General features: G+C 31.7%; 1 protein-coding gene across 2 annotated transcripts in view; it reads right to left on the bottom strand.

Annotated features, from left to right (window-relative positions):
* Nucleotides 1–14,052, bottom strand: part of LOC145246653 (protein inturned-like) — a 223,613-nt gene extending 209,561 nt beyond the window's left edge. For both annotated transcript variants that reach the window (XM_080108361.1, XM_080108360.1), the window contains exon 1: nucleotides 13,777–14,052. In XM_080108361.1, coding sequence (XP_079964487.1) covers nucleotides 13,777–13,814 — 38 coding nt within the window. In that variant the 5' untranslated portion in view covers nucleotides 13,815–14,052. The remainder of the gene's footprint in view (nucleotides 1–13,776) is intronic.
* Between the last annotated feature and the right edge of the window lie 627 nt (nucleotides 14,053–14,679).

The raw sequence follows: 14,679 nt of genomic DNA, 5'->3' as shown, positions 1-14,679 counted from the left end.
TCCATTGATATCTTATATGCTTTTATATAGAGTGATGTGGTTCTCGGTTGATTAAGTCTGACTAATTGTGTGGGATATATACCCGAGAGTGAAAACAATGAAAATAATATTCTGTTGTCATAGCCCTAGTTATAACACATCAACTATTGTTAAGATACGTAATTATAACATACTAAGCGTTATTAACTCTGGTTCCAAAATCACACGTGTTAACTCACCTCCAAAATTATCAATGAGGCAATCAAACTGCGCCTTATCTATTTACATATCTATAAAAGTGAAAGTGTCTGTCTGGGTGTTTGTTTGTGTGTGTACATTTCCCTATGCAATAACTCTGTCAATTTTATGTCTACAATCTCGAATATCTACAGACTCGAATAGTCCAGGTTCTGATCTGTGATGTAAATCGGAAGCATCAATGCTAAACAGAGAAACAATAGATGCAAAGTTATGTAATCATAAACGGGTTTTGGAAAAGAGGGAGACAGAAGATAGAGACATGAGAAGAGACGCACGGTTTGTATATTGCCACAACTCCTCTCTCTCTCTCTCTCTCTCTCTCTCTCTCTCTCTCTCTCTCTCTCTCTCTCTCTCTCTCTCTCTCTCTCTGCCACACACTACAGACCTGTTGTTAAATAAAGTATGATTGTTTTTATAGAAAAAGAATTTGTCATTTTATTGATAAACATAGCTACATACTCGCATGCACCAAAAACATAGAGAACTGACTTTTATACATACATTGCAAAAAACATACTCATTATGCCACAACCAGATTTGTAAGTAGAAGAAATAACCTCCAAGATATCAAGTGACATTAAGATGGAATGAGGAAGTTGATAAATATATCCAATAAAAGTAGAAACAATTGAGTAGAGAAATATTGACTTGTAAGCAAAAAGAGCAATCTACAAAACTAAGCAATCTACCAAACTATGCAATCTACAAAACTAAGCAATCTACCAAACTAAGCAATCTACAAAACTAAGCAATCTGCAAAATTAAGCAAACTGCAAAACTAAGCAAACTGCAAAATTAAGCAAACTAGAAAACTAAGCAATTTACAACACAAAGCAAACTACAAAATTGAACAATTTATAAAACTAAGCAATCCACAAAACTAAGCAATCTGCAAAACTAAGCAATTTACAAAACTAAGCAATTTACATTTTCATAAATACGACATAGCAACAAATGAACAGAACAAGTGGAATATTTAGAATGCAATTATGGTAGGTTTTTTTTACATAGGCATCACCATGTATCAAGGCCCAGAGGCCACTTGAGGATAAGGGTTAAAGAGTGTACAGTAGTCAATTGGACAATATAGTAATCGATAGCAACGGAAATTCGGTAAATTTGTTAACTAAGTGGAACAGCTCATCAAAAACTTGTTTACGTTGGACTTGAAGACAACCATATTGTAAGCAGGAAAACAGAGGAGAGTTTCACAGGTGTGCAATTCTAAGAAAGAAGCTTTGTTCATGGAATCTACATTTAGGTTTAGGCACAGATAAAGAGGGGGGGAATTATTGATAGGTTTTTCAGCTAGATGAGTGTTTCTTGTGAAAGTTTGGTGAGGGGGGACCATAGATTGAAGTTCAGTCGAGCACCTGCCATGAAATAACGATAAAGGAAAGACAAACTCGCAACATCTCTTCTGTGAGAAAGAGGTTGCAAAGAAGAGAAAAGAACATCTACGAGGCTACAAAGTCTATTTTGAACTCTGTCAAGACAGTATAAGTCCTTTCTAGCAGCTCCTGCCCAGATGTGGCAACAGTATTCCATTCTTGGACATACCTGGCTCTTATATAGATAGAGAATTGCATCAGCAGTGAGGTATCTACAGGATCGATAGAAGGATCCCACCATTTTTCCAGTGGCCTTGACAACGCATTTGATGTATGTGCTCCATTTCAGATCAGGAGTAAAGATCAAGACCAGAAGCTTGTCAAAACATGAGGCCTCCCCAAGAGTCACTCATTTCAATTGATGCCAGATGGGGATCAGAGCGTTAATGATGCAAAGATAAAAGCTTGGTTTTAGATGCATTAAAGTAACCAGTCACTTCTTTCCTCATTGTACCATGTGCCCAAGATCAGAGGAGAGAGAATCAAAAAGAACTTGGTCGTTTGCAGTCTTAGATATGCTACCATAGATGGTAGTGTCATCAGCATAAATGTCTATGAATGATGTAATGATGTGATTTGGAAGATCATTAATGGAGATCAGGAAGAGAGTTGGGCCCAGGATGGACCCCTGAGGGACTCCAGCATTAATACTGTGAGCTTCTGATTTCTGCCCATCAACTACTACTCTTATGAACCTATCAGAGAGAAATGATTTAATAATTGAGAAGACATTTCCAGCTATACAATAGCTGGAGATCTTGTGAAGTAAACCTTTATGACATACCCTATCAAAGGCCTTTGACATGTCAAGAGCAATTGCCCTACAAATGTAGCCTCCATCAAGAAATTTGCTAATCCTATGAGATATAACTGTAATCACATCTCCTGTAGATCTAGCAGAACGGAAACCATATTGCATGTCACTAAGAAGGTTGTTTTTGCTGAGATGGTTGATTACTTCTCTATTTAACACAGATTCAAGTAACTTACTCATGACACACAGGAGACTTACTGGCCTGTACTGGGATGGAGATGACCAATCACTTGAATTCTTAAATACAGGACACACTGATGAGATTTTCCAGTGTGATGGGAAGCAATTCTCATTAAGACAACGTTTAAACAGTTTTGTAAGTATGGGCGCTAGTTCTGGTTGAAGTTTTTTGAGTATTATAATTCAAGGTTTTTGATTAGCTTGGCAATATCATGTACAGGTATTTGTATATCACATAGCATGTTTTCTGATACAGGAGGAAATATTGGGGGTTGGCGTCTTGGTTGCAAGGGTAGAATTAGCTGCAAAGTTTTTGGCAAAGAGTTTGGCTTTGTCTGATGCTGACGAGATTACCTCAGGTTCATTGATTATAGTTGGGATGGAGCACATGCTTCTGTTCAGGATTCTGTTTGTTATTTGCCAAAACTGGTGGGAACCAAGCCGATACTCAGCTACCTTGGACTGAGCATACAACTCTCTTGCATTCTTTATTACTTTTTTACAGTGGTTGCTAGCAATCCTGAAAGCGGCCTTAGTCTCAGTACATCTATTATGTTGGAAGCAATGGAAAAGTGATTTCTGTGCGCAATGGCAGCAGCACATTCAGGAGAGAACCTGTTAGATTTTTGCTAGAACATTTTGAGGGTATGAAACGGTCTACACCTACAATTAACCATTCCACTAGGTCTGATACTATAGAGGACACATCCTTTTTAATCATGGAATACAGAGATAGATCAGATATAAATGTACAGAAGCTATCCCAGTCAGCCATAGAGTATCAATATACTGTACGATGGAGAGGTACGTCTGAGGACTTATTACATTTCATTTTTATCTTAATTGAAACAACAGAGTGTTCGGAAGATCCAAGTGGAGGCAGAATGGAAACTGAACATAGTTCAGGGCAAGTTGTGAGAAAAAGGTCGAGGAGATTTGCATACTGGCCGTCAGTGTCGGGCACACGGGTGAGTTCATGAACAATCTGAGTGAGGTAATAAGCAATGGAGAAATCATGACAGAACCTCTCCTCATCATCGGTCTTGTTTGAGTAGGTTAACCATTCCACATTGTGAACATTGAAGTCTCCACATACATGAATGTTTGCTAAAGAATAAGGACGTGGTCAATTTTCTCAGAGATGCTTTTAAGGATAGTAACTCTGCTTTTGTCGGGGATGACAGAGAGTAAATATAAACACAATAGTGTGAGCAAGTGCAACCCGGAAGCACATATAGGGTAAGTTAGGATCTTCTCTGGAAATGTCCCTACCACATGGAAAGCTATCTTTAATATAGGCACATATTCCATGCCCATGGCCATCTTGGGGTTCAGATTTGGAAGTTAAGTTAGAGTACTCATATAGGGAAATAGTCTGTCCAATGCTTTTTTTTTGCTTAGGAATAATAGATTAGAATGCAGACCCCTCATGTTGGAGAAGGAGACATGGTAGTGGGGGTCTACGTTGGAAGTTGGAGATCCAGGTTTAATCATGTATTTTTTTTTGAAACTTTTCATAATGGAGTTTTGGAATTTGCGGACTAGGTCGACAGACTTGCTTAGAGCAGAACAGAGAGAAATAGAAACGAAGAATTTTTTTTTTTTTTTGGAGCACATTGCAGAAGCGGTTTTTAAGCTATAAGAATTGAGGAAGAAATGGTATGGGAAGCCGTAAGATGAAGAAGGATAAATCTTGTCAAACTCGGGAATGTTTCAGTCAAACCCAGGAATTTGAATGGAATTTCAAACGGAACACTTTATTTACTTCATGAGGGTTGCATGCTCTTGTTCTGTCAACCATGACTGGATAGAGGTCCAAAGTTATTCGCAATTGTATTTTTCGGTTGCCCACACTGAGAATCGAAGAAGTATAAAGGTGTCATTACAGAAATGCTGAAAGTTGCAGATGAAACAGGCATTGAGATGCTCACAGACTAAACAAATCAGATTATAAAAGATGAGGTTGTTCTGAAAACTGAATAAAGTTGATTATAGAGACTTAAAGATGGATCAGATCCTGAAAATGGTTAAGAAAATAATTGAGCAGCAAATAAGGAGTCAGATGAATATAGATGAAATGTGGAATGATTTTATGCCTGAGTAAAATACAACTACACTAAAACCTTGGGATACGGTGGCCCAAGAATACGTTTTTTTCAGGTTACAATGTGGAATACAATGTTTTTCCGGCCTCTGGTTACGGTATTTGCCCCACCTTATGGTATTATTTATAATGTCATTTGATTATATACATATGTATTATATACTGTACTGTATTTTGTTACTAATTTTTAATGCCGTTTCCTGAGGTCTTACTGTAATATTCAATTTATCCTGAGATAAAGACAAGAGAAGTATCTTGATAAGAAGAACCCGTATTATTCTTTTATGGATTTGAAGGAAGTTTTTGTCAGAATTCTAAGAGATATTGTTTGGTGGGCTTTGCGTAAATTAGAAGCAAGCAAGTAGCCGGTGAAGGTTGTTAAGCAATGGACAGAAATGCTGAAAGGCACACTTAAATAAACAGAAGACTTAGAGACAGCTTTAATATTAAGTGAGGATCATCTGCACTTCATATTGAATCAGTTGCTTTTCATTTGTGTCTTGTATTGTTCAGAGAGTTTCATATGAGTCGTATGGAGGAGATTCATATGGGTGGATAGTTGTAAGTGACACTTTTCTGGAGGTGGAGGGTTTAATCCTTAGTGTGGTTGACACTCAAAAATGTGAATTACCTAGAACTTCTACCCAGTCATGGATGACAAAACGAGAACATGCTATCTGCATCGATTAATTAAAGGGCTCTGTTCCAAATTTCATGCAGATTTCCAAGTTTGACAGAAAGATTCTCAAGTTCGATAAGATACACCTGAAGAAGTTTGGAGGTTATATCGGCTGAAACGTTGTGCGAATAACACTCAAGATGAGAACGGTTATCCAAAGAATCCGAATAATCCAAATTATCCAAATTATCCAAATAATCCAAATAATCCAAATTATCCAAATAATACAAATTATCCAAATAATCCAAATAATCCAAATTATCCAAATAATCCAAATTATCCAAACAATCCAAATTATCCAAATAATCCAAATTATGAAAATAATCCAAATTATGAAAATAATCCAAATTCTCCAAATTATGCAAATAATCCAAATTATCCAAATAATACAAATAATCCAAATTATCCAAATAATACAAATAATCTAAATTATCCAAATATCTTAACACCATCAACGCTCTGATCCCCATCTGGCATAAATTGTAATGGATGGCTCTCGCCTAGGAGAAACTCAATGTTTTGACAAGCTTCTGGGCTTGACCTTTACTCCTGATATGAAATGGAACACGTACATCAAGTCTGTTGCCAGGGTCGCTGGAAAGATGGTGGGTTCCTTCTACCGCTCCAGAAGATATCCCACTACTGATGCAATTCTCTATCTATATAAAAGCCAAGTACGTCCAAGGATGGAATACTGCTGCCATATCTGGGCAGGAGCTGCTAAAAATAGCCTATCCCACCTTGATAGAGTACAAAATAGACTTTGTGGCTTAGTGGGGGATGCCCTTTTCTCTTCCCTGCAATCTCTCTCCCACAGAAGAGACGTTGCGAGCCTGTCTTTGTTTTACCCTTATTTCCATGGCAAGTGCTCGTCTGAGCTCCAATCTCTAGTCCCCCCTTGCTAATCTTTTACGAAAAACACCCGTCTAGCTGAAGCCACTGCCAAAAATTTTCCCCACTCTTTATCTGTGCCTAAATCAAAACGTAGATTCCATGAACACAGCTTCTTTCTTAGAACAGCACGCCAGTGGAACTCTGTTCCATTTGCCTGTTTCCCACCTGACTACAACTTGGATGTCTTCAAATCTAACGTAAACAAATTCCTGATGAACTGCCATCTTAAGTAGACGCTTTATGAAATCTCAACACTAACGTACAACGTACTGTACATGCAATAACCCTTATCCCTGAGTGGCTCCTGGGCCTTGATAAGTGGTGACCTCCTTGTAAACAAAAAAAAATAAATAAATAAATAAAAATAATCCAAATAATCCAAATTATAATTATAATACAAATTATCCAAATAATCCAAATTATCCAAATAATACAAATTATCCAAATAATCCAAATTATCCAAATAATCCAAATTATGCAAATAATACAAATTATGCAAATAATCCAAATTATGCAAATAATCCAAATAATCCAAATAATCCAAATTATCCAAATAATCCAAATTATCCAAATAATCCAAATTATCCAAATAATACAAATTATCCAAATAATACAAATTATCCAAATAATCCAAATAATACAAATTATCCAAATAATCCAAATTATGCAAATTATCCAAATTATCCAAATAATCCAAATAATGCAAATAATCCAAATTATCCAAATAATACAAATTATCCAAATAATCCAAATTATCCAAATAATCCAAATTATCCAAATAATACAAATTATCCAAATAATACAAATTATCCAAATAATCCAAATAATACAAATTATCCAAATAATACAAATAATACAAATAATACAAATTATGCAAATAATCCAAATAATCCAAATAATCCAAATTATCCAAATAATCCAAATAATACAAATTATCCAAATAATCCAAATTATCCAAATAATCCAAATTATCCAAATAATCCAAATTATCCAAATAATCCAAATAATACAAATTATCCAAATAATACAAATTATCCAAATAATACAAATTATCCAAATAATACAAATTATCCAAATAATCCAAATTATCCAAATAATCCAAATAATCCAAATAATCCAAATAATCCAAATTATCCAAATAATACAAATTATCCAAATAATACAAATTATCCAAATAATCCAAATAATCCAAATTATCCAAATAATCCAAATTATCCAAATAATCCAAATTATCCAAATAATACAAATAATCCAAATAATACAAATTATCCAAATAATACAAATTATCCAAATAATCCAAATTATCCAAATAATCCAAATAATACAAATTATCCAAATAATACAAATAATACAAATAACACAAATTATCCAAATAATACAAATTATCCAAATTATCCAAATAATACAAATAATACAAATTATCCAAATAATACAAATTATCCAAATAATCCAAATTATCCAAATAATACAAATTATCCAAATAATCCAAATAATACAAATTATCCAAATAATACAAATAATCAAAATAATACAAATTATCCAAATAATACAAATTATCCAAATAATCCAAATAATCCAAATAATCCAAATTATCCAAATAATCCAAATTATCCAAATAATACAAATAATCCAAATAATACAAATTATCCAAATAATCCAAATTATCCAAATAATACAAATAATCCAAATTATGCAAATAATCCAAATTATCCAAATAATCCAAATTATCCAAATAATACAAATTATCCAAATAATACAAATAATACAAATAATACAAATAATACAAATTATCCAAATAATACAAATTATCCAAATAATCCAAATTATCCAAATAATCCAAATTATCCAAATAATCCAAATAATACAAATTATCCAAATAATCCAAATAATACAAATTATCCAAATAATACAAATTATCCAAATAATCCAAATAATACAAATTATCCAAATAATACAAATAATCCAAATAATCCAAATTATCCAAATAATACAAATTATCCAAATAATCCAAATTATCCAAATAATCCAAATAATCCAAATAATCCAAATTATCCAAATTATCCAAATAATACAAATTATCCAAATAATACAAATAATACAAATTATCCAAATAATACAAATAATCCAAATAATACAAATTATCCAAATAATACAAATTATCCAAATAATCCAAATAATGCAAATAATCCAAATAATACAAATTATCCAAATAATACAAATTATCCAAATAATCCAAATAATGCAAATAATCCAAATAATACAAATTATCCAAATAATACAAATTATCCAAATAATCCAAATAATGCAAATTATCCAAATAATACAAATTATCCAAATAATCCAAATTATCCAAATAATACAAATTATCCAAATGATCCAAATTATCCAAATAATACAAATTATCCAAATAATCCAAATAATGCAAATTATCCAAATAATACAAATTATCCAAATAATCCAAATTATCCAAATTATCCAAATAATCCAAATAATACAAATTATCCAAATAATACAAATTATCCAAATAATCCAAATTATCCAAATAATACAAATTATCCAAATAATCCAAATTATCCAAATAATCCAAATAATACAAATAATCCAAATAATCCAAATTATCCAAATAATACAAATTATCCAAATAATACAAATTATCCAAATAATCCAAATAATACAAATTATCCAAATAATCCAAATTATCCAAATAATCCAAATTATCCAAATAATACAAATAATCCAAATAATACAAATTATCCAAATAATACAAATTATCCAAATAATCCAAATTATCCAAATAATCCAAATAATACAAATTATCCAAATAATACAAATAATCCAAATAACACAAATTATCCAAATAATACAAATTATCCAAATTATCCAAATAATACAAATAATACAAATTATCCAAATAATACAAATTATCCAAATAATCCAAATTATCCAAATAATACTAATTATCCAAATAATCCAAATAATACAAATTATCCAAATAATACAAATAATCAAAATAATACAAATTATCCAAATAATACAAATTATCCAAATAATCCAAATAATCCAAATAATCCAAATTATCCAAATAATCCAAATTATCCAAATTATCCAAATAATCCAAATAATACAAATTATCCAAATAATCCAAATTATCCAAATAATACAAATAATCCAAATTATGCAAATGATACAAATTATGCAAATAATCCAAATTATGCAAATAATCCAAATAATCCAAATAATCCAAATTATGCAAATAATCCAAATTATCCAAATAATCCAAATTATCCAAATAATACAAATTATCCAAATAATACAAATAATACAAATAATACAAATAATACAAATTATCCAAATAATACAAATTATCCAAATAATCCAAATTATCCAAATAATCCAAATTATGCAAATAATCCAAATAATACAAATTATCCAAATAATCCAAATAATACAAATTATCCAAATAATACAAATTATCCAAATAATCCAAATAATACAAATTATCCAAATAATACAAATAATCCAAATAATCCAAATTATCCAAATAATACAAATTATCCAAATAATCCAAATTATCCAAATAATCCAAATAATCCAAATAATCCAAATTATCCAAATTATCCAAATTATCCAAATAATACAAATTATCCAAATAATCCAAATAATACAAATTATCCAAATAATACAAATAATCCAAATAATACAAATTATCCAAATAATACAAATTATCCAAATAATCCAAATAATGCAAATAATCCAAATAATACAAATTATCCAAATAATACAAATTATCCAAATAATCCAAATAATGCAAATAATCCAAATAATACAAATTATCCAAATAATACAAATAATCCAAATAATCCAAATAATGCAAATTATCCAAATAATACAAATTATCCAAATAATCCAAATTATCCAAATAATACAAATTATCCAAATGATCCAAATTATCCAAATAATACAAATCATCCAAATAATCCAAATAATGCAAATTATCCAAATAATACAAATTATCCAAATAATACAAGTTATCAATCTTCATCTAAAAAATTCTGAAACGTAATATTCTGTTATTTTTTTTTCAACTAAAACATGGTTTAAGTAAAAAAAATAAACTGTTTAAGAGTAAACAATTGTTGCGACTGAAATAGGAATTAATCTCGATTTGCTGTTAAGATTCAACCAGTCTTCTCACAGAATTAGACTTATAGTCATTTTTTGGAGGCGGGGGGGGGGGGTAAAATCCAGCTCTTCCAAAAAGGGGTACTCTAGTTTGGGAAAAAAAAAATTGACTCAGTCTAGAAAGATTTCTCCTTCACTGAACGAGTTTAGAAAAGATCTCTTCTTTCCCTAATACTTGGCCTTTTGGTCGAGATCAAAGTGTAGTATCTGTTCTTCAGATGCGGCACTTCCATTTCTCGTTCTCTTTCAGTGGAGGAGAAATCCTTCACGACTGAGACAATTTTTATTTTTGTACCTTTTCTCCACGTTAAAAAACGACCCTGCTGGTGTCTAACTCTGTCCCGTGGGGAGGCATTGTAAATAGGAACTCTCCACATTAAAAAACAAACAAACAAACCAAAACACCTAAAGTAAATAAATAATAGGTGAAAATGTAATACAACCACGCGTAATTCCCCAAAAGGTAGATTACTCTCCTTCCTCGTCTTAAAAATGATTTATATTTCTCATGGCAAAAATAAAATTCTGATTAATTATCCTAAAAGACTGATTCGTCAAAGGGACGTAACTCTACTTTTATTAAAAGATTTTTTTTCATCCAATAATTCGGGACACTAATTGTAAGTAAAGAACGATGCGACTATGTTTAACTACTTTATTTAGTGTAACACAAAATTTAAAAAATGCAATCATAAAGTTAACTGTTTGAAACAGAATAAGTCGAATTTTTTTTTTTTTATTAAATAAATAAACAACATTTTCTTTAAAAAAATAATCGCATTTTTCTTTTCTAGCAATTAGTGTCCCAAATTGGTTATTGTGGCCTGGTAGACCAACACAAAACCCACCTTTAAAAAACCTGTTTTGTGGGGTTTTCGGTTATGCTGAAAACGAATATCGCATTTAAAATTGGGTCCGGCAACTAGTTTTTACGATACTGAAAAGATATTTTCCCCGCATATTTCATGTAGTAATGAAACGTGGTGCCCATATTTATTCAAAAAAGAAACGACGAAATGAATTTTCAAGAGGAGTTAATCTTTTGTGTGTGTATATATATATATATATATATATATATATATATATATATATATATATATATATATATATATATATGCGCGCGCACAACAATAGCCACAACTTATGACATAAAATATCGTATTTAAATTTTCTGAAAATAAGTAGTTTTCCGGATAGTAAGCACTGTAATTCTTTATGTTATTAAGTGGTGGCCATTGTTATACGCGTATGCGCGGCAAAATATGCGCGCGTGCGCGTACAATAATGACCACCATTTATAACAAAGAATTACATTGCTTAATATCCGAAAAACTACTTATTTGCGGAAAATTTAAATGCGATATTCATTTTCAGCATACTCTACAACCTAGAAGTCGTCATTTTAAAAGGTGGAAACGAAGTAAAAAAAAAAAAATTACAAATACGGACAGCTATGGCCGCCACGTAATATTACTACATAAAACATGCGGAAAAGTATCTTTTCAGTATTGTGGAAACTAGTTGCGGCCCCAATTGTAAATGCGATATTCGTTTTCAGAACACCAGAAAACCTAACCCCCATAAATCAATTGTGTTGGTCTACCAGGTCACAATTACCCCCAAGATATCGTATGAAAGAAAAAACTCATCTCTTTATAAATGCAAAGTTACGTTCTTTAAACAAATGAGTCTTCCTTCATGATTACAGGAAATTTTATGTTAAATTTATATGTGAAGTTGATCCGCCACTCTAAATTCTAAAATAATTGTAGGGGGGGGGGTCAGTTGTTTTTTGTTTGATTTTTTTTTTTTTTTTTTTTTTTTATTTACTTGCCTCCTCACGAGAGCAAAGTTAGACACAAAGTCGATTTTTAATGTGGAGAAAATCCAGCTTCTCTAAAAAGCGGCACTCTGGATTGGAACAAAAATAAAAATTGCTCCAATCTAGAAGGACAACATCTTCATCTTCTTCAGTGACCGAGGACAGAAAAGACTAAGTGTACCTTCAGAACAGATACTACACTTTGTTCCTAATTTGGATTTTTTAAACTTTTTCCCCCGCCAAGTTTATTATGGTGTTCAAGTCTAATCTCATGAAAAAGTAGTAGCTAGTTTTCTTCAGGGGAAGGGGGTAATTTAGCGTATAGTGTTATTCTACAATATCTTGTTAAATCAATTTATCATCATCATCATCATTATCATCATCATCATCATCATCATCATCATTTGTTGTTATAGTAGTAGTAGTAGTAGTAGTAGTAGTAGTAGTAGTAGTAGTTATTTATTTTGAATGCATCGTGAAATCGTGAAAGTACATGTTTTATGTATGTTACTAATTGCGACATGGAATTTTACAATTTGTATTTAGCTGGAATTGGCGTAAAAAAAGTAAAAAAAAAACATGTTTTTAATGGAAATTCAGTTTGGTACTAGTTATAGAGTCGACAAATCAATTTTTTTCAATATGTAGTTTTAAGCAACAAAAAAAACAGCAGTACTTACTTGTCATGTTGAAAATGATATGTCAAAAAAAATCACAAAAAATTAATCGAGTTGAACAACTACTATTGTGTTTTTTTAGTAAAACAAACAAACAAACAAAAAAGTTTATCGCTTTGGTTTAAAACAGTATGTCAGCCATTAAAGTGGCGAATAGGGAGATAAGTATGTCCCCTGTATTCGCAATCTTTAAGGTGTTCGTATGCTAGTGAAAATGCAATTTCCCTGATTTTTTTTTTTTTTGTTAAAATTACCTTTAAGTATAAATAATTTCCTACTCGATGAATTTTTGTAATTTTGAAATGTATCGACGTGAATCACGTAAGTACTGTTGTTTATGCTTAAAACATTTTTAAGAATTGATCTGTTGACTCTATCCTAACAAGCACCGAAGAAGGGCCCCTTCACTATTTTTAAGGGATTTCTACCATTTAAACTTGTTTATTGTTAGACAAATCATACAAGACGAGTCGAGCATTGAGTTATCTATAATTTATATATTTATAATTTATAGGCTATAAAAGCAATTATCTAAGTTTAGGCATAAACAAAAAACAATGTCGAAGTGAAAAGGTGCAGTCTTCTAGCATTTCAGAATTTTCGACGATTTTCTGCGATTTGTTATTTAATTTTGTGATTTCCCTAAACAATTCATGATAGTGTTTAAATGTGACTTAATTTTAGATCATTGGCAGTGCATCGTGCTTAAAGTTTGTTTGCTTTTGTCGTTTTTTTTTTGTTGTTTTTTTTTTGTTTTTTTGCTGTTGTTTGGGTTTTTTTTTTTTTTACTTACGTTTGGGCCCATGGATGTGTGACCCGTCCGTCAGACATGGTTACTAATGGTGATACAATATTTATTAGTAGCGCAAGCGCACCAACAAAACGGATTAACGACTCAATTTAGAATTTCTCAAGTGTACTTCGTCTGAAAGTCTATTATTATTAAACCTAAGTACATTTTACATATTTTGTCTTCTGCGTCACCGATGAAAACTCAAGCGATATTATTAACATTAACATCTGCAAACGAAATTATTTCTCAAGGTTCAATAGCAACAAAAAACGGATTAGTTTGAATTGTGTAGAGATTTGATGAAAGCTGCTTACATCCGGTTAGTTCGGTTTTTTATGTGTATGTGTGTGTTAGTTGTATGTAGGTGTGTACGTTTTTATGTGTAAGCTACTTGTGTCTGTGTGTGCGTACGTTTTTTTGCGTGTATTTTTGTTGTGTGCGTGTGTCCATTGCTTGTGTGTGTATGTTTGTTGTGTGTGCATGCATGTCCGTTTTTTTTTGTTTTTTTTTTGCGTGTATGTTGTGTGTGCGATGTATGTTTGTGTGTGCGGCTGTACGTGTGTGCATTTTTTCTATTTTGAGTGTGTGTGTGTGTGTGTGTGTGTGTGTGTGTGTGTGTGTGCGTTTTTTGAATGTGCGGTTGTTGTGTATGTTGTGTGCATGCGCGTTTTTTACGTGTGTTTTTGTTGTTGTTGTTGTTGTTGTTGTTGTTGTTGTTGTGTGCATACGTGTGTGTGTGTTGTTTGCGCCTGTACTTGTTGTGTGTGTGTGTTGTGTGTGTGTGTGCGTTTTTGTGTGTGGGAGATTCTGTCAGTGTGCGTTTATTTTTTTGTGCGTTTTGTGTGTGCGCGTTATAGTTGTTTGTGTGTGTGTGTGTGTGTGTGTGTGTGTGTGTGTGTGTGT

Source organism: Euprymna scolopes, chromosome 24, assembly GCF_053919585.1.
Source record: "Euprymna scolopes isolate OS-2025 chromosome 24, ASM5391958v1, whole genome shotgun sequence".
In the NCBI taxonomy this organism is placed as follows: domain Eukaryota; kingdom Metazoa; phylum Mollusca; class Cephalopoda; order Sepiida; family Sepiolidae; genus Euprymna; species Euprymna scolopes.
Note: the sequence above shows the minus strand (reverse complement) of the source record. Positions and strands in the feature narration are given on the sequence as shown.